General features: G+C 38.2%; 5 protein-coding genes across 6 annotated transcripts in view; 1 reads left to right on the forward strand and 4 right to left on the reverse strand.

The window, feature by feature from the left end:
• The window catches only part of LOC131939021 (uncharacterized), a 259,843-nt gene that overhangs the window by 119,236 nt on the left and 119,944 nt on the right, over positions 1-20,663 (forward strand). The gene's annotated exons all lie outside the window — the stretch shown is intronic.
• On the reverse strand, positions 1,597-6,100 carry LOC131939010 (uncharacterized). The gene is made up of 4 exons (XM_059297259.1): positions 5,132-6,100; positions 4,820-5,019; positions 2,895-3,033; positions 1,597-1,856 (listed from the first exon to the last, which is right to left on the reverse strand). The coding sequence occupies exons 1-4, from the start codon at positions 5,999-6,001 to the stop codon at positions 1,677-1,679; spliced, it is 1,389 nt and encodes a 462-aa protein (XP_059153242.1). The 5' UTR covers positions 6,002-6,100; the 3' UTR covers positions 1,597-1,676.
• Positions 7,016-11,312, reverse strand: LOC131939013 (uncharacterized). Its single transcript, XM_059297262.1, has 4 exons — positions 10,331-11,312; positions 9,195-9,373; positions 8,500-8,602; positions 7,016-7,743 (listed from the first exon to the last, which is right to left on the reverse strand). The coding sequence occupies exons 1-4, from the start codon at positions 11,207-11,209 to the stop codon at positions 7,567-7,569; spliced, it is 1,338 nt and encodes a 445-aa protein (XP_059153245.1). The 5' UTR covers positions 11,210-11,312; the 3' UTR covers positions 7,016-7,566.
• LOC131939015 (uncharacterized) lies at positions 12,340-16,345 on the reverse strand. The gene is made up of 4 exons (XM_059297265.1): positions 15,370-16,345; positions 14,245-14,423; positions 13,392-13,494; positions 12,340-12,527 (listed from the first exon to the last, which is right to left on the reverse strand). Exons 1-4 carry the CDS (start codon positions 16,240-16,242, stop codon positions 12,351-12,353), a joined length of 1,332 nt encoding a protein of 443 aa, XP_059153248.1. The 5' UTR covers positions 16,243-16,345; the 3' UTR covers positions 12,340-12,350.
• LOC131939014 (uncharacterized) overlaps positions 17,231-20,663 on the reverse strand; it is a 6,435-nt gene continuing 3,002 nt past the window's right edge. Inside the window, exons 2-4 of one of the 2 annotated variants that reach the window (XM_059297264.1) lie at positions 19,100-19,278; positions 18,383-18,485; positions 17,231-17,492 (exon numbers count right to left, since the gene is read on the reverse strand). In XM_059297264.1, coding sequence (XP_059153247.1) covers positions 17,328-17,492; positions 18,383-18,485; positions 19,100-19,278 — 447 coding nt within the window. In that variant the 3' untranslated portion in view covers positions 17,231-17,327. Of the gene's footprint in view, positions 17,555-18,382; positions 18,486-19,099; positions 19,279-20,663 lie in introns of both variants that reach the window. The other variant, XM_059297263.1, reaches the window with a different exon arrangement.

Consider the following 20,663-nt stretch of genomic DNA (forward strand, 5'->3'; position numbering starts at 1 on the left):
GACTTAATTGGTTGCCTGATTATTTTTTTATGAATTATATAAACTTTTGTCCAAATTAGTAGGCTGTCTCATCAAACTATTCCGCGCTAATAGACACGCGTCATCACATTCAATAGGGCGTCATCACGTTCAATGGGTGCGCAATGGTTTTTAGTCATGTAACTCTATTGTAAATAAAACATGTAAAGTACTAAAAAAAATCATAAAAAACGTTTTAATAACAAGCTTTTATGTAATAATGCACTAAAAAGGAGAAAATAAACGCTTTCTTCATAGTTATTTAAATAGCAGTTTATAATTTATTTTCTCCTTTTTAGTGCATTATTAAATAAAAGCTTGTTATTAAAACGTTTTTATGAAAAAAAATGTGTTGACATCCTAATATATAAAAGATCATGTAAGCACATCTCTCTCTCTCTCTCTCTCTCTCTCTCTCTCTCTCTCTCTCTCTCTCTCTCTCTGTCCACAAAATATTTTCGCAGGATATCACATCAGAATCTGCAGCAGTAGGCCTATATATGGAGAACTTGATACGGACTTTAGTTGAAAATAATATGGTTGATGTTTTAAATGTATAATCAACATTTTATTTAAAGAAGAAAAAAAAATAAAGGCATATTCGAATGTAGAAAAACAGTTTTAATTATGCAACAGGAAAAGGGTTTATAGTTGTGAAAAAGAACCCATGAAACAATGACGTCACTAATGTTTATACATTAACTAATGACGTCATCTGCCGAGTTTAGAATAAAACGAAATGAACAATTTCATTCAATTTGATTTAGATCTACGCACGCTATGAAATGTATACAATACTATTTTTCAGACCTAAACTTATAAAATTTATTTTATCTATTTGGATTCTAGATCTAGAGATTCTAGATCTAGAGATTCTAGATCTAGACTAGATCTAAATCTACGCAAAAACTAGACGAAGATGCTAATAAGTCGCCAAGATCAAGATTTAGACTCTATCTTCTCTAGAATCTTTAATAGTGTAATTAATATCACACAGGTGGTGCGGGATAGAGACACATCAAGTCAAACTTAATCATTTATTTTTTTATATGTGAATTCCGATTTTAGACTATAAAGAAAGGAACTACTTTATTCAAATTTGATTTTTAGATCTAGATCTATAGATCTACTCATCAAGACGTACGCTATGAAATATATACAATTGTATCGGTCAAACTAATACACATTACTTAAAAACAACATAATGACCATTGAATAGCCAGATTTTTAACGTAATCATTTAAGTCATTGAATCAATCTGTGCCTGTGTTATGTTAAATGTGTCGGATTTTTTAGCTAATTAGTTATTTCTTTGCTTTGTCACTAATATCGTTCAGCGTGTAGTAAAGCACATTGCGTTTTGACCAATAACTATTTCATAAATTATTTTTCTCAATCAAGTACATTTCTAAATATATAGGCCTATAATTCACGTGAAACGGGTACCGATGGCTAGTTCTTTAATAAAACGATGCTAAATTATCTTCTTTAAGTACCTAAATGCTAAGTCTCATCAAAATAAAAATAATATAAAAACAAAATAATATTCAATCAACAAAGTAAAAAAGGCTTGGTATAAAAGTCTTTGTTAGCATTCACGTTACACGTAACTCGGAGCTAGAGTCTTTAAAAACAATTCGTGCATAAGATCCAGTATGCTATAGCTTGATCTTCTTGGACGTCGGCGGCTTTGATCCGTTTGTACCTAGACCACTGGCCTGTTTCATTTTACGTCGTTTGTTGCTGATGGTCTTTTTCAAATCTCGCAGTAGCCTCCCCTGCGTCACCTTCTTTGCAGCCATTTCAACTTTCTCTGGGTTTTCAAAGAGAGCTGAGAACTAAGGTATGGAAGCGTAAGTAACATGGCCGTGTTAGGTACAGACGGGTGTTAGTTTAAAATAGCTCAGTTCATTTTAATGTTAAAAATAGCTTACTTTTAAAAATAATTGTATCAACAAACTACAAATATCATGTAAAATAAACCCTCGTAGACCTTTCAAACCTGACGGTCTATAAGGCAAGTGAAGTAGACTTCACTTGTTTCTGTGACCACGGCATATGAAGAAATAGTGTGGTCAGCACTATGCCCAGCCGCCTTTATACCCTAACGTGAGTTAGGTACCCATCAGAGTTGGGTGGACTAAGGGATGGTCTACTGTCTTGAAACCCTGAATCGAACTCGAGACTTACGGGTTAGCAGTCCAGCTCTCTACTGCTCGGCCACTCCGTCCCAAATGTTTGTACAGTTAAATTATTTTTTAAAGATGTATTTTAAATTACACGTACTAAATGTAACATTAAACAAATCGTTAGAACTACACCATACCCACCTGTAAACATAACGACTCTTATGGTTTTATCTATCAATTCAGCATGACTAATTAAGCATATATGACTAAATAAGCCAAATGACTAACCCTATATGTTTAAGTAAGCCTATATGACTAAGTAAGCCTATATGACTAAGTAAGCCTATAAGACTAAGTAAGCCTATATGACTAAGTAAGCCTATATGACTAAGTAAGCCTATAAGACTAAGTAAGCCTATATGACTAACTAAGCCTATATGACTAAGTAAGCCTATAAGACTACGTAAGCCTATATGACTACGTAAGCCTATATGACTAAGTAAGCCAATATGACTAAGTAAGCCTATATGACTAACTAAGCCTATATGACTAAGTAAGCCTATATGACTAACTGAACATTTTTAGCTAAAGCCAAGTAGACTGAGCCTGCCCCAATGTCGTTCATGGGTTGGTATACTATCCAACACAATTTGCATTCAGCCAATGTTGAGGGTTACCTTACAATTACAAACAACATAAGCCGACATAAGTTGAACATCAGTAAACAAAACCAATGTTGACAGTTACCTTAACATGCAGCAAACGGTAACAATGTGTCACGAAGTGTAGAACAGCCTCGTCCATTGTGCCATGATTGAGAAGTGTGCTACATAGGAGCCTGTCTTCTTCGTTGAATGTATCAGCCTCCAGTTTTACAAGACTATGCCTGTAGAAGCAACGGTTTACACTAGATGACTTCGTACCAGGGGGGGGGGAGGTTCAAATCGAAAATTTGTCCCCGGGAAGGGTCGCTACGCCTCTGGGGGGTGACACCATTAAGTGCCGCAACGGGTGACACCCGACCTCGCTACGCCACTGGTTCTTACCATCGTATTGTAAATACCCTCTTCTCCGAATCCAAGTTAACATCATTCAAAATCCAGCATCAATAAGCGCGATTTATTAACATCAGATTACACAAACATTATCTTTTTCACTGCTTAAAAAACAAGGAAAGGGTTTTTTTCTTATTGTATATCGTTCAATACATTTATCTAATAAACCGGGCGTAATCTCCCCTAAACTTTCTCGAATATTCTAATATAACACTACGGGGGATGGGAACTCAGGATATATACATGATTTTTAATCCATTTTTAATTACTTAAACCTTTTAAAATATAATAGAATCGCGTAGAAAAAAGAATTGCGCACGAAGTGAACGCCAAACAATATGTGTATAATGGAGCGGAATATTATTAGAACTTATAAATTTACATGCTTTTTTTAGAAATCGGAAATAGCGTAAATTACTACTTCCGGTTAACGGAAACTACTGAAAATTTAACAGAAGGCAGAGAATTAGATCTTAGAATTAGAAATGTGAAATTTCATTTATCTATCTGCAACAGTACTCAAGTTATAGGCTTTTGAAAAAAAAAATAGAATAAGTTCCACTTCCGGTTACCAGAAATCGCTGAAAAGTTGATACAGAACTACAAATTTGATATAATACTTATAAATGAAATTTCATCAACTTAGCTGTAACGGTACTCTAGTTATCGTGTTCACAGGCACACATACACACACACACATAGACACGGACAAAATCGCAAAACTATGTTTTTCCAACTCATGGAGGTGTAAAGCGTCGAGATTTATAAAAATCTCGATTTTTTTTTCACTATTACAATACTTCCTCTATACTTCACTATACTTCATATATGAGAAAGTAAAAAAGCAAAGCTCCCTTTTCGAACCTGACGGTCTGTGTCAAGTGAAGTAGAGTTCGCCTGTTTCTGTTACCTCGGCATATGAAGGGATAGTGTGGTCAGCACTATACCCAGCTGCCTTTACTTCCCTAAAGTGAGTTAGGTACCCATCAGAGTTAGGTGGACTCAGGGACGGTCTACTGACTTGAACCCGCATTCGAACTCGAAACTTTCGGGTTAGCAGTCCAGCTCTCTACCGCTAGGCCATGTCGTACTTAAAAATGTAGAACTGTATGCTATAAACAATGATACGCTTCAATAACATGGATTGTTATTATTCTATCAAAATGATTTTAAAAGTGTTTTACACACCTGTTATAGAGTTATTTAGGCGAATAATAGAGTACCCGATGCAATATCGTTTAACCCATTAATATGGTTAAATACGTGCACAGTGTAGCTAAAGAAACAACCAGAACATTAGCACAAATGCACTGAATACATAAATACAAACATGTTAGCACAAATGCACTGAATACATACATAAAAACACATTTTCACGCATCAACTCAGAGACACACTAGCATGTGAAAATATTGATACACACTAGCATACACATACTCAGATGCATTGGCAAGCATGCACTGAAAGAAAGTCAACTGCACACGTATAAACACAGTGAAGCATACACATCAACACATACACTGGCACACATAAACACACACACCGGCACACATAAACACACAAACTGGCACGCATAAACACACACTGGCACACATAAACAGACCGTGTCACACCCACCTGAAATGTTTGACGATATATTTCAGCTTGTAACTAGGATAGCCGCAACTCCAGAACGAAGCAGCGAATCTTAACCCATAGGTTAGCCGCAGTTTGTAGATAGGTAAGGCAGGATCTAGTATATCGACGTAAGATTGTGCCAGGTCTAAAACCCAGATATCCAAAGTAAAGGCAACCTTCATTGTTGGACAAGCCTCAGTCTGTTCATGTCAAAAGAGAGGATTGCAGTTGGGGCAAATCTTACAATTAAGAACGGAGAAAAGGAATTAGATTGTCTTTAAAAACAAATGAAATATAAGTGTAATTCCATACCAATTTTAACCAACATTCGTGTGCGATCTTAGGCAAGTAGTAATCCTGTAAGCCGCTTATGACTAGTTTTAATTTACTAATCTGCCCTGCGTGTGACCCGGAGAGCGTAGTCACAAATTCATCCGTCAGAAGACCGTAGTCGATGCCTAGTTTTGTCAAGCGGTTGAGAGAAAGGATGCCGTTGGTCACTCGGTCAAACTCAGCCGGTCTCTGGGCTAAAGAAGTCGCCTCAAAGAACCCGTCGATGACCAGAGACTGGAGGGTTCCTCTGGACACGGTCAAGACGGTGTCGATGACCTTGATGCCTTCATGTAGCGGCCATTGCGCAGACGACATTTTGAAACACTGCAGACGGTCAAGACTGGAGAGCATGCACGTCAGAACCTCACTGATACCGGAAACGGTTTTAGAGAGAGAACCCTGCAGTCGTAGATCAGTTATCTTCAATGACGTCAGAACCGGATCGTGTATACAAAGCACAAGTTTCTGGAACTCCGCGGCAAGAATTTTGCAGCCAGCGTGGTTATTGTGATGACTGCAGGAGATTGATAACTCCCGGAAATGGCTTGCGAATCGCTTTACGGAAGAGAATGTTCTTCTCCATTGCACACATTCGCAGTCGCAGCAAAGTTTTAGTTGGCTGTTGCGCCACAAGTGGGGTGTGTTGTGGATCAAATCTCTCCATGACCTACATACACATGCTAGTCTTAAGCGCTCATCCACGTTAAGAAAACAGAAAATATGTAACAATATGTCTGGCGGAAGTTGGTCAAGAAAATTGGAATCTTCCGTTTTGGATTTAAAATACCTAGTTAAATAGTCAATATTATAGTTCTCTACTTGTATGGTGGCCTTCTTATAATTTTCCATTCATAGTTTTGTTAATTTAAACGCAACACCTTGGCTCTTTTGGCGTAAACTGAGAGAGTACATCAATACACTGACGCGAACAGCTTAGAAAACAAATTCCTTTTTTTAGCACATTGTAATTGTATACACCCGTGCTGAAAAGTGCACGTTCTAATCGCGTGCAATATTCGATCGCTGATTTGCGTGTTTCTCTATAATCAAACCAACAACCATAACATAGTTTCAAGATGGTTTTTGTGTTGATAATTAATTAATTTTCTTTTTCTATATTATAAAAAAGCTATGCCTTTCATAAAAGATGTTTGGTTAAAGTAATGAGATATGACTGCATGAAAAACACAACTGACTGTAAGATGATTATCAGTACAATGTCTCAGAAAGTAAAATTACATAAACCCCATCTCAAAACACAACATATAGTTACCTGAATGACTTGATTAGAGTTCACTTGGTCACGTAAGATAAAATCAAACCTTTCAACATCGACCAAACAAATATACTCTGTCATTTTAAAAAAAAATGTATGTAAGCCTAACCTTGCTTTTCTACCCCTCCTCCTCCACCCCCAACACACGCCCCTTATATCAACCCCCCTCGAAGCACACACACACACACGCACCTTATATCAACCCCTAGACTAAAATATTGTAATTAAAACAAAATTATACAAGCCTCCAACCCAACCAACCCCCTTTTAGCTTGGATATCAACCCCTCTGCTAAATTCCCTGTATTTAAAACATTGGATCTAACCGCTGAGGTTAATGTTTAGCTCAGTTATACACCTCATTAGAAAGTTGGTTGGAGTTAATTTCTTTTCACTTTCGAAATTACCTTAAATGTTCAGTTTTTCTTAATGAATGGAATGTCGAAAATATTTTTTTACAGTACCATTCCATTTTTTAAACCACTATATTTACAAGTAAAACTAAATAAACGTATACTTTTTTATTGATTACATTAAATAATAAAAACGTAAATCACTTTTTAATAAACAATATAAATAATCGTTTTATTGTTTTATTTTCATTTTGATTTTAAAAAAATATTTTCCACAATTTTTTTTACAGCGCAGTGTATATCTGCGATGATGTAGTAGGTCCTCTCTCTGATGATGTAGTAGGTCCTCTCTGTGATGATGTAGTAGGTCCTCTCAGTGATGATGTAGTAGGTCCTCTCTTTGATGATATAAAAGTTCATCTCTCTGATGATATAGTAGTTCCTCTATGGGGTGAAGTCGACCTTCTCAGTGATGATGTAGTAGATTATTATAGCGCCGTGTATCTCAGTGATGATGTAGTAGATTATTATAGCGCCGTGTATCTCTGTGGTGATGTAGTAGGTCCTCTCTCTGATGATGTAGTAGGTCCTCTCTCTGATGATGTAGTAGGTCCTCTCTCTGATGATGTAGTAGGTCCTCTCAGTGATGATGTAGTAGGTCCTCTCAGTGATGATGTAGTAGATGATTACAGTGACGTACGTCGCATGATGTGCTCACGAGAAACTTAATATCCTCCGTGTTTCTTGTCGCTGGGCCCACCCTCTACCTCCAGCTTTGTTCTACAACTAGCTCATCCGTTCTATGGCTACGGCGGGACTCGAACCTGGACCGTTCGCCTTAGATGTTCTCGCCCGTTTGTTGGCCGTGTTTGGATACTTTCTCAAGTAGATCTGTCGCCTCCTGTTTTGTATCAGCTTTAAGATTGTTTCTTTTATCTTCGGATTAGGAAATTTAGCCTTTATCTGCAACATAGGTGTGGGGGGTTAACATGTCTGTGCCGTTGGGATATTGCCACTGCAAAAACCTACAAAAGTGATCATCCATAAATAACGTCACGCTTTTTTGGGACCTCCCCCCCCCCCCCCTTCTCTCTGTTACACATCATTTAAAAAAAGGCAACCCCCCCCCTAAAATGACGTCAAACCTCAGCCTACAATCCCCCGCCCCCTAAAAATTGCAGTTGAATTTTTAATACAACGATATTTTTCCAAAATCTTTACTGAACTCTGTCAGCATAGTATTTTACACAATTTCTATTTAAATTTATTTAAACAGTTTTCTAAAACGCGAAATAACGACTAAAATACGTTTTATAACATTGTTTTTTTTTATAATGCAAAAGTGTTATGTCAAACCATCTGCACCCCCCCCCCCCCTCTCCCCATCGTCACACACCGTCACAACAGTACTACCCCTACCCCCTACCCCTTCGAGTATAACGCCATTTATAGACGACCCCAAAGCTTATATTTTCAACGATGGGTGTTCGCAAGGTTGTCTGTCGCTTGGTAACGTCTTCGATTTACCTTTTAATGAACCAAAAGTCTTACCTATACATGAACCTAAAGGCTTACCTTTACATGAACCTAAAGGCTTACCTTTACATGAACCTAAAGGCTTACCTTTACATGAACCTAAAGGCTTACCTCTACATGAAGCTAAATTCTTACCTTTACATGAACCTAAAGGCTTACCTCTACATGAAGCTAAATTCTTACCTTAACATGAACCAAATGTTGACAGTGACGAACAAGGTGTACGAGTGACGTGGTGATCCTGTCATCGACGTCTACCGTCATCTCGAATTTGACCAGACTTCGACTGTGTAGCAAATCAAGTACAATAGACCATTACAACCTGGATGAAGCGGTCAGTTAACAAGGGACGGTAACCCACCCAGTAGAGGAAACTCCAAACTCAAGCACTGCTACCTTGTAGATTGTTTTCGGATAAACAAAGCCTAGGGGTGTAAACTCAGAAAGGAAAGCAGGTTGGATTCAGAAAAAGAAAAGCAATATTTATCAGAGGTGAATTAATTTAGACTGCTATTTTGCCAAAATCCTGACCAGTCAGGAAAAAAAAAGCCTCATAAGGAGAGTCAGTGAAGACCACACCCAGTCATGAACGACTCTATACACGTCCAGTTTATCACGTTTAAACCTGGCAATGGCAGATTTAAAACAGATACAAAAATAGTGCTCTGAACACAAACAATAGGGCTCTGGACATAAAATTAGGGCTCTGCTCGGTGTAAACGTAATTTATGCTACGGCAGACAGACAGACACACATACACACTCATGCAACAAGCACTCTCACATTAACCCACGCATATATACACACCGATACACATACACAAACACCCCACTCAAAGTATTTCACTCACACACAATACGAACACATACACAAACAACCTGAAGTTGGTTGTGATGTGTCTCAGAACTTCCCCAATTTTCGGCGCATTTCTGTTAGCTGAAACATCCACATAAATCCGGATAGTGTGAACGTTCAAGACAGGCTCCAACTTGGCGATAATCCTCTCCGGGCTGCCATTGGTTATAAAAGACACTTTCATTTCTGAACATGCCTGTGTCTATGTCAAATAGAATAAATATTTAAATATTAATTCATTTTCACTCAAGGACGTATTTCATCCATTTTTTGTCACTTACTACAGCACCTTAACCTAAATGATAATATTAAGGCGCGCGTAAAAATTATGGCCGATTCTAGCCGGAATAAGATACGCATGCGATACGCATGCGCAAGGGAGAGAAACTACGACTTGCCTTAGCGGCGATGTTTTCGATGGTACTGCGCATGCGTGTGTTTACAACCGCAGAACCCTAACACCAACCCTAATCCTATCCTTAACCCTATCCCTAATCCTATCCCTAACCTAACCCTAATCCTATCCCTAACCCTAGCCCTAATCCTATCCCTAACCCTATCCCTAACCCTAATCCTACCCCTAACCCTCATTCTAGCCCTAACCCTAGCCATAGGTCACTGCGCATGCGCAGAGCTATCTTTTGCCGACTAAGTGGAGACGTTGGGGAGAAAAATCTTCTTCCGAGTAGACACTTCGAAAAATTATTTATAGGAGAGTCAAGGATAGGAAAAGGCAAAAGTACATTCCGATCCCCAGTGCACACAACCCCAAGTACTCAATGCATGCCCTAACAAGGGCACTACCATAGGCCGATTTATCTTAATTAAAGCTGTAGAGAAATAATTGATTACTGTATAGTATTATATCGAACTGTATCGTATTAAATCGAACTGTGTCGTATTATATAAAATTGTATTGTATTATATAAATTGTATTGTTTTATATAAAATTGTATTGTATTATATCAAACAGTATTATATTATATCAGAATTATCGGATTATATCGAACGGTATTGTATTATATCATACAGAATCGTATTGATCTGTAACTATATCGAACAGTATCTATGTCTTATTGAGTTGCAGTGTTATAAGACAAGTCGTGTCTTGTAAGTGTTAAGATTTTACTTTATCAAACAAATTAATTAGCCTACTTACCAAGTTCAACCATGCATTTTTTGAGATTATTGTCAAAGCACCATTGAAATCCACATCGAAGAGCATCAACATTTTTATTTTTGTATTTGCTCTGGAGAGCGAATTAACGAAGGCGTCATTTAAAACACAGTAGTCGATGCAGAGTTTAGTCAGGTGGGTGAGTGAAAGGATGCCGGTGGTAACACGATCAAACTCAGCCGGTCTCCGGCCGTCCTTTGGTGGCACAAAATAACCCTCAAGTCTTAGAGATTTCAGACTCCCCCTCGATGTGGACCATAGTGTGTCCAGTACCTTACTGCCGTCTTGGACTGTCCATAACGCCCAAGGCATCCCAAAATGTTGTAGATCACGGCATCGAGTCAAGATGCGGGTCAAAATCTCCACAAGCCTGAATACAACTGCCACACTTGCATGGGTAATTTGCCCAAATTTTACAACTAATGACGTCAGCGTCGTTTGACGTAGACTTAGCAAAAAGTTCCTTAGACAGACGGCCATGGTCTTGCAGAAAATATGTTCACAAACGTGGTCGCAATCTATCCGTAGCTTCCGGAAATGGATTCCGAATAGTTTAGCGTACCATAAGGCTGATTTGTTACACAGAGGATATTGGCTGCAGGATAGCTTAAGTCTTATAGTCCGCCAAATCTGAGGCGAGGTGAAGATGAGATCTCTCAAATACTTACAAACACCCGCTAGTCGTAGCAGATCGGTACTGTCCAGATAAGTAAATATCTGCAGCAGTATGTGTTGAGGTATTTGATCTGGGAGATACGAGCTCATTGAATTGTTCGGTAATTTTAGATTGAACTTCTGTTTAGCCTGTCCATTTTCAGGCAAATATTTTGTCGTGATATAAATCTTTTTAAATATTTTCATTTTGATTAAAACATTTTCTTGATGTAGAGGGTGTGTAAAAACAATACCACACGGTCGTGTTAAATGTTATTCAGTGCGTTTTTTACTTTAATGTTGATGGAATAAGCGCGGCTACATTTTAAGCTTCCTTTTGTTAGTGGTGTGCACCAGTACACGCAAGTGTGCACGATTTGTTTTGTAAAAAGTGTGTACAAATGTTGATTGCTGATTTTGAAAGATTAAAAAAAAATTTACTTTGTTATAAATGTTTTTTGAAAATAAAGTCATTTTAATTCCAATATTTTAATGTCAATATTAATGCAAAGCTAGACTGCTAACTCGAAAGTCTCGAGTTCGAATCCGGGTTCAAAGTCAGAAGAACATCCCTGAGTTCATCCAGCTCTAATGGGTACATAACGCACGTTAGGGAAAATTAAGACGGCTGGGCATAGAGCTGACCACACTATCCCTTCATATCAGGGGGTCACTGCTACTTCATTTGCACTCTTGACTATCAGGTTCAAAAAGTTAACCATAACCCCTTTTGTTTATGTAAACTTCAGTATTGTAGTTAAGTTTTAAAATGACTATCATACGAGCAGGCCGATGATAGTGAAAAGACGAGGTAGATAAGAAATGGTTGTTTGGTCACCTTGACCTCTCGCCGTCTCAAATGTGGTACCAATTCTAAGTGGTTGAACTCACGAGACTTAGAACCAAATCAACTGTACATAATCGTGTTAACATTCAAGCCTTGAAGATTATATCAGGTTTTTGAAATAATAGTATTTAACAGAAGATATTCATCATGTATTGTGAACGGCGGGGGGGGGGGGGGGGGGGTATATATTTTTGCTTGCCATTTCAAAACTTGTTTTTCGCTCGTACCGCAATCATATTTTGTTTAAAAATGAATAGGTGCGTTTGTTGAAAAGCACAGTTAGATAACTTAGTTATCACTATTGACATCCAAAAAGTTAAATTCTATATAGATGTTTATTGAGGTATACGAATACAATGTTTCATGTTAAATAGGAGTGTTTTTATTTAATTTGTATAACTTGGTGGTAATGACTCATTAAATACTGCTAAAGCCCGTCACTGGTGTGGTAACTAAGGTATGATCGCGGGCCCCCCCTCTGTCTCCAGCTTTGTTCTACAACTAGCTCATCCGTTCTGTGGCTACGGCGGGTCTTGAACCCGGACCTTTCACCTTGTTTGTTCTCGCCCGTTTGTTGGCCGTGTTTGGATACTTTCTCAAGTAGATCTGTCGCCTCCTGTTTTGTATCAGCTTTAAGATCGTTTCTTTTATCTTCGGATTAGGAAACATAGCCGATATCTGCAACATTAGTAGAGGGGGAGGGGTTTAATATGTCTGTGCCGTTGGGATATTGCGACTGTAAAAACCGACAAAAGTGGTCATCCATAAATGACGTCACGTTTTTTTGGACCCCCCCCCCCTCCTCTTCGTCACCCAACGTCACAAACAGCCAGACCCTCCCCTAAAATGACGTCACACCTCAGCCTACAAAACCTACCCCCCTAAAAATTGCAGTTGAATTTTTCTTAAAACATCGATATTTTTCAAAAAATCTTGTCTGAACTCAGTCAATAGAGTATTTTAATCAGTTCCTATAACAATTTATTAAAAGGCTTTCTAAAACGCGAAATAACGGCTAAGATACGTTTTCTAACATTAATTTTTATAATGCAAAAATGTGACGTCACACAACCTGAACTCCCCCTACCCCTCTTCACACTCCTTCACAAAATAGCGTACCCCCCTCCCTAATTCGAGTGTGACGTCATTTATAGACGACCCCAAAGCTTATATTTTCAACGATAGGTGTTTGGTAGGTTGTGCGTTGCATGGCAACATCTTCGGTTTAACTTTAAATCGACCTAAAGTCCTACCTTACCATGAATTTAAAGTTTTAACTTAACATGAGCCTAAACGCTTAACTTTACATGAACCTAAACGATGACCTTTATATGAATCTAAACGCTTACCTTTACATGAACCTAAACGCTTACCTTTACATGAACCTAAAGTCTTACTTTTACATGAATCTAAAACTTACCTTTATATGAACCAAAATCTTACCTTTACATGAACCTAAAGACTTACCTTTGCATGAACTAACCTAAAGGCTTACCTTTACATGAACCTAAATCTTACCTTTACATGAAGCTAAATTCTTACCTTAACATGAACCAAATGTTGACAGTGACGAACAAGGTGTAAGACTGACGTAGTGATTCTGTCGTCGATGTCTACCACCATCTCGAATTTGACCAGACTTCGACTGTGTAGCAAATCAAGTTCAATAGACCATTACAACCTGGATGAGGGGTCAGTTAACAAGGGACGGTAACCCATTCAGTAGAGAAAACTTCAAAATTAACCAACAGCTGCCTTGTAGATTGTTTTTGGATAGATAAAAGCCTGGGCAGCTTACTCAGCAAGTAAACTAGGCTGAAGTCAAATGAAGAAAAGCTATAATTATCAGACGTGAATGTATTTTGTGTGGGCTGTTTGGCAAAACTCCTGACCAGTCAGGAAAAATAGGAGAGTCAGTGAAGACCACACCCAGTCATGAACGACTCTACACACGGCCAGTCTATCATGTTTAACCCTGACGTAGGCAGCTTAACACCGGATACAAGCTATGGGCTCTTGACACAAATAGTAGGGCTCTGGGCACAACAACAGGGCTCTAGACACAAAAAATATGGCTCTGGACACAAACAATAGGGCTCTGCACACAATTAATAGGGCTCTGGGCACAAATAGTAGGGCTCTGGACAAAAAAATTGGGCTTTAGACACAAACAATAGGACTCTAGACACAAACAGTAGGGCTCTAGACACAAATAATAGGACTCTGGACACAATTAATAGGGCCCTGGACACAATTAATAGGGCTCTGGACACAATTAATAGGGCTCTGGGTTCAAATAGTAGGGCTCTGGACGGAAACAATAGGGCTCTGCTAAGTGCAAACTTAATTTTTGTTACGGTTTGTAACTCAAACTACGAACACATGCACAAACAACCTGAAGTTTGTCGTGATGTGCCTCAGCACCTCCCCAACTTTTGGCGCAGTTCTGTTAGCTGAAACATCCACATAAATCCGGATACTGTAAAAGTTCAAGGCCGGCTCCAACTTGGCAATCATCCTATCCGGGCTGCCATTGGTTATAAAAGACACTTTCATTTCTGGACATGCCTGTGTCTGTGTCAAATAGAATAAATAGTGAAATTTTAATTGATTTCTACTCAAAGACGTCTGACATTTAATTCCTAGTCGCTTAATTTTTCTTCTTCTTAATCCCGTCCGTGTTCGAGACACATAGGGCAGATGACGAACGGTTCATTCTGATTCATGGACCTCGGCATATTAAGGGATAGTGTGTAGTCACTTCCTACGTATCCCTATCCTCTATCATAGCATGAAGGCACGCGTACAAATTATTTATTGGAGAGTCAAGGATAAGAAAACGCAAACGTACACTCCGAACCCCAATGCACTCAAACCACAGTACTCACTGCATTCCCTAACAATATGTACTATCATTGCCACTTTATCTTAAGAAAACGATAAAGAAATAATTGTTTCCTGTCAAGAATTAACAAAATTCTCCCCCCTGTCTAACAGTGTTTAGAATATAATATTTCGAACTGTTTCGTATTATATCGAACTGTTTTTGTATTAAATTAAACTCTATCGTATTATATCGAACTTTATCTTATTGTATTAAATTGTATTATTTTGTATCGAACTGTATCTATATCGTACTGTATTTTATGAAATCGAACTGTATCAATAACGAATTGTATTGTGTTATTTCGAACCGTTTGTATATTGAACTGTATTTGATTATATCGAACTGTATATATATATATATATATATATATATATATATATATATATATATAAAATATCGGACTGTATCTATATTGAATGGAATAGCAGTGTTTAGATTTTACTTTGGTTCTCTTGCTCAGCTGTATTTTCTACTGTTGCTTAATTAATATGTTCCTGAATTCTGCACTTTGAGGCACATTGTATGATTTAATGTGTATTTTGTCGTAATTTGTATTTATTTATTTTCGTTAATATTTTTGTTTCGTTTGGCCTAAAAGAGGTTTTAATAAAAATTATTATTTAGCCTACTTACCAAATTCACCCATGCATTTTTTGAGATTTGTGTCCAATCTCCTTCGACTTCTACATCGAAAAGTATCAACAGTTTTATTTTAATATTTGCTCTGGAGAGCGAATTAATAAAAGCGTCATTTAAAACACAGTAGTCGATGCCCAGTGTAGTCAGGTGGGTGAGGGAAAGGATGCCGGTGGTAACACGATCAAACTCAGCCGGTCTCCGACCATCCTTTGGTGGCACAAAATACCCCTCAAGTCTTAGAGATTTCAGACTTCCCCTCGATGTGGACCATAGTGTGTCCAGTACCTTACTGCCGTCTTGGACTGTCCACAGCGCGCAAGGCATCCCATAAATTTTTAGATCACGGCATCGAGTCAAGAATCGGGTCAAAATCTCTACAAGACTGGATACAACTGGCACACTTGCATGTACGATTTGACCGTATTTTATAACTAATGACGTCAGCCTCGTTTGACCTAGGCTAAGCAAAAGGTTCCTAAGACAGACGGCCATGTTTTTGCAGAAATTATGTTGACGGACGATCTCACAATCTATCAGCAAGTCCTTGAAATGGATTCCGAATAGTTTAGCATACCATAAGGCTGATTTGTTACGCAGAGGATATTGGCTGCAGGATAGCTTAAGTCGTATGGTACGCCAAATCTGAGGCGAGGTGAAGATGAGATCTCTCAAATACTTACAAACACCCGCTAGGCGTATCAGATCGGTACGGTCCAGATAAGTAAATATCTGCAGCAGTACGTGTTGAGGTATTTGATCCGGGAGATACGAGCTCATTGAATAGTTAGGTAATTTTAGATTGAACTTCTGTTTAGCCTGTCCATTTTCTGCCAAATCTTTTGTCGTAATAAACATCTTATTTAACATTTTGATTAAGGTTAAAAACTGTTCTTGATGTAAAAAATCTGTGACAGAAATACCACACCGTCGTGTTAAATGTTACTCAGTGAGCTTGTTTACTTTAATGTTCATAAGCGCGGCTACATTTTAAGCTTCCTTTTGTTAGTGGTGTGTACCAATACACGCAAGTGTGCACGATTTGTTTTGTAAAAAGTGAGTAAAAATGCTGATTGCTGATTTTGAAAGATTAAAAAAAAAATTACTTTGTTATTAATGTTTTTTGAAAATAAAGTCATTTTAATTCCAATATTTTAATGTCAATATTAATGCAAAGCTAGACTGCTAACTCGAAAGTCTCGAGTTCGAATCCGGGGTCAAAGTCAGAAGAACATCCCTGAGTTCATCAAGCTCTAATGGGTACATAACGCACGTTAGGGAAAATTAAGACGGCTGGGCATAGAGCTGACCACACTATCCCTTCATATCAGGAGGTCACTGCTACTTCATTTGCACTCTTGACTATCAGGTTCAAAAAGTTAACCATAACCCCTTTTGTTTATGTAAACTTCAGTATTGTAGTTAAGTTTTAAAATGACTATAATACGGGCAGGCCGATGATAGTGAAAAGACGACGTAGATAAGAAATGGTTGTTTGGTCACCTTGACCTCTCGCCGTCTCAAATGTGGTACCAATTCTAAGTGGTTGAACTCACGAGACTTAGAACCAAATCAACTGTACATAATCGTGTTAACATTCAAGCCTTGAAGATTATAACAGGTTTTTGAAATAATAGTATTTAACAGAAGATATTCATCATGTATTGGGAACGGGGGAGGGCTATATAATTTTGCTTGCCATTTCAAAACTTGTTTTGTTTTTTGCTTGTACTGCATTATATTTCTTTAAAAATGAATAGGTGCGTTTGTTGAAAAGCACAGTTAGATAACTTAGTTATCACTATTGACATCCAAAAAATTAAATTCTATATAGATGTTTATTGAGGTATATGAATACAATGTTTCATGTTAAATAGGAGTGTTTTTATTTAATTTGTATAACTTGGTGGTAATGACTCATTAAATACTGCTAAAGCCCGTCACTGGTGTGGTAACTAAGGTGTGATCGCGGCCCCCCCCCTCTGTCTCCATCTTTGTTCTACAACTAGCTCATCCGTTCTGTGGCTACGGCGGGTCTTGAACCTGAACCTTTCACCTTGTTTGTTCTCGCCCGTTTGTTGGCCGTGTTTGGATACTTTCTCAAGTAGATCTGTCGCCTCCTGTTTTGTATCAGCTTTAATATAGTTTCTTTTATCTTCGGATTAGGAAAGTTAGCCGTTATCTGCAATATAGGTAGGGGGGGGGGGGGGTAATATATCTGTAACGTTGGTAGGGGGGGGGGTAATATATCTGTAACGTTGGGATATTACCACAGCAAAAACAGACAAAGGAGTCATCCATAAATGACGTCACGCTTTTTTTACCTCCCCCCCTTCTTCTTAGTCACACAACGTCACAAATAGCCAGACCCCCCCCCCCCCTAAAATGATGTTAAACCTCAGCCTCCAATCCCCCGTCCCCTAAAAAATGCTGTTGAATTTTTTTTTAACACATCGTATTTTTCTAAAATCTTGTCAGAACTCTGTCAACATAGAATATTTTAACACAATTTCTATGTAAACACTTTTCTAAAAAGCGAAATAACGTCTAAAATATGTTTTCTAAAATTGTTTTTTTTATAATTCAAAATTGTGACGTCACACCATTTGACCTCCCTCGTCACTCACTGTACCCCCACCCCCTCCCCCTTTGAGTGTAACGTCATTTATAGACGACCCCAAAGCTTATATTTTCAACGATAGGTGTTCGCTAGGTTGTATGTTGCATGGTAACGTCTTCGATTTACCTATAAATCAACCTAAAGGCTTACCTCTACATGAAGCTAATGTCTTACCTTAAAATGAACCTAACGGCTTACCTTTATATGAACCTAAATGCTTACCTTTACATGAACCTAAAGTCTAACCTCTACAAGAACCTAAAGGCATACCTTATAATGAACCTTAAGTCTTACCTTAACATGAACCTAAAGCATACCTTTAAAATGAACCTAAAGGCTTACCTTAAAATGAACCTAAAGGCTTACCTTTATATGAACCTAAAGGCTTACCTTTACATGAACCAAATGTTGACAGTGACGAACAAGGTGTAAGAGTGACGTGGTGATCCTGTCATCGAAGTGTATCTCCATATCAAACCTTACCAGGCACCGACTGTGGAGCAATGAGTGTGCACTAGATCATTACACCTAGAAGCGGTCAGTTAACAGGGGACAGTAACCCATTTAGTAGAGCAAACTCCAAAATTAAGCAACTGCTGCCTTGCTGTTTGTTCTTGGATAGACTAAGGCTAGGGGAGCTTACTCAGCAAGTAAACTAGGCGGAAGTCAGATGAAGAAAAGCTATATTTATCAGACGTGAATGTATTTTGTGTGGGCTGTTTGGCAAAAATCCTGACCAGTCAGGAAAAAAAGGAGAGTCAGTGAAGACCACACCCAGTCATGAACTACTCTAAACACAGCCATTCGATCGCGTTTAAGTCTGACAAAGTCAGATTCAAACCAGATACAAAAAATAGGGCTCTGAACAGAAACAACAGGGCTCTGGACAGAAACAATAGGGCTCTAGACACAAACAACAGGGCTCTGGACAGAAACAATAGGGCTCTGCTTAGTGCAAACTTAATGTATGTTACGGCACACAGAAAGACACACATACACACTCATACAACAAACGCTATCACATTAACCCACACATATACACACATATACACATACACAAACACCCCAAAGTCTCTAACTCAAACTACGAACACATACACAAACAACCTGAAGTTTGTCGAGATGTGCCTCAGCACCTCCCCAACTTTTGGCGCAGTTCTGCTAGCTCTAACATCCACATACATCTGGATACTGTAAAACTTCAAGGCCGGCTCCAACTTGGGTATAATCCTCTCCGTGCTGCCATTCGTTACAAAATACACTTTCATTTCAGGACATGCCTGTGTCTGTGTCAAGTAGAATAAATAGTGAAATTTTAATTGATTTCTACTCAAAGACATCTGACATTTAATTCCTAGTCGCTTAATTTTTCTTCTTCTTCTTCTTAATCCCGTCCGTGTTCAAGACACATAGGGCAGAGGACGTAGAGTTTATCTGATTCATGGACCTCGGCATATGAAAGGATAGACTGTAGTCACATCCTAAGTATCCCTAGCCTCTATCATAGCATGAAGGCACGCGTAACATTATTTATTGGAGAGTCAAGGACTAACCAACGCAAAAGTACATTCTGAACCCCTCTGCACTCAAGCTAAAATACTCACTGCATTCCCTAACAATATGTACTAGAATTAACAAGAATTAACAAAATTCTCCCCCCCTGTCTAACAGTGTTTAGAATGTAACATATCAAACTGTATCGTATTATATCGATCTGTTTTTTTTTGTAATATATTAAACTCTATCGTATTATATCGAACTGTATCTTATTGTATTAAATTGTATTATTTTGTATCGAACTGTATCTATATCGTACTGTACTTTATGAAATCGAACTGTATCAATAACGAATTGTATTGTGTTATTTCGAACCGTTTGTATATTGAACTGTATTTGATTATATCGAACTGTATATATATATATATATATATATACTAGCCGTCCCGGCCAGGCCCTGCTCTGGCTTCTGTGAAAAACCCTTCTGTTAAAGACCATCACCTGTGTGTTTAGTAATCATCATAAACCCGGCATTGCCCACCCAAACCACAACCAACCAAAACCAAAACAACAAAACGCAAACATAACGCTAACACAATTACAAATACAAACGAAAACAAAAACTTACAACAAACCAACCACAACCACAAACACCAATACGAACACAAAGAAAAAAGCAAACGAAAACAAACCAAATCCAAACACAAAACCAACCACAAACACAAACCCAAAGAAAAAAACAAACGAAAAAGCAAACGAAAACAAACCAAATACAAACGCAAAACCAACCACAAACCCAAAGAAAAAAAACACAAAAGAAAAAACAAACGAAAACAAACCAAATCCAAACGCAAAACCAACCTCAAACACAAATACAAACACAAACCCAATGAAAATAAAACACAAACGAAAACGAAAAAAGAAAGAACAAAAACGAACCAAATCAAAACGCAACCACTAACGCAAACCCAACCTAAACACAAAGAAAACACTAACGCGAATATAAACGAAAAGTGCTCACGGGGCTGAATCGCCTACTTCAACTTAATAAACGACTATAGTACCCCAACTTATTCATAGTCTTTTGCACTCACTTTAATGAACGTAGGCGTGAAACCGAACACGGGAGGCCCGGGACCCCAAAAAGCACCCTGTCTGGGCGCCAGAGGACGCA

The sequence above is a fragment of the Physella acuta genome, unplaced genomic scaffold, assembly GCF_028476545.2.
Source record: "Physella acuta isolate Inbredline_101_S28 unplaced genomic scaffold, ASM2847654v3 ptg000263l, whole genome shotgun sequence".
Taxonomy (NCBI): Eukaryota; Metazoa; Mollusca; class Gastropoda; family Physidae; genus Physella; species Physella acuta.

Coding starts and splice junctions, on each gene's coding strand:
- LOC131939013 (XM_059297262.1), bottom strand. CDS start 11,209: ATGAAAATATTTAAAAAGATTTATATCACGACAAAATATTTGCCTGAA. Junction 9,374..10,330: donor AAAATGCATGGTTGAACTTG/GTAAGTAGGCTA, acceptor TATTTGACATAG/ACACAGGCATGTTCAGAAAT. Junction 8,603..9,194: donor CACATCACAACCAACTTCAG/GTTGTTTGTGTA, acceptor TTTGCTACACAG/TCGAAGTCTGGTCAAATTCG.
- LOC131939015 (XM_059297265.1), bottom strand. CDS start 16,242: ATGTTAAATAAGATGTTTATTACGACAAAAGATTTGGCAGAAAATGGA. Junction 14,424..15,369: donor AAAATGCATGGGTGAATTTG/GTAAGTAGGCTA, acceptor TATTTGACACAG/ACACAGGCATGTCCAGAAAT. Junction 12,528..13,391: donor AACATTTGGTTCATGTTAAG/GTAAGAATTTAG, acceptor CTAATGTTGCAG/ATATCGGCTATGTTTCCTAA.
- LOC131939010 (XM_059297259.1), bottom strand. CDS start 6,001: ATGGAAAATTATAAGAAGGCCACCATACAAGTAGAGAACTATAATATT. Junction 5,020..5,131: donor ACGAATGTTGGTTAAAATTG/GTATGGAATTAC, acceptor TGACATGAACAG/ACTGAGGCTTGTCCAACAAT. Junction 3,034..4,819: donor TATATCGTCAAACATTTCAG/GTGGGTGTGACA, acceptor TTGCTTCTACAG/GCATAGTCTTGTAAAACTGG.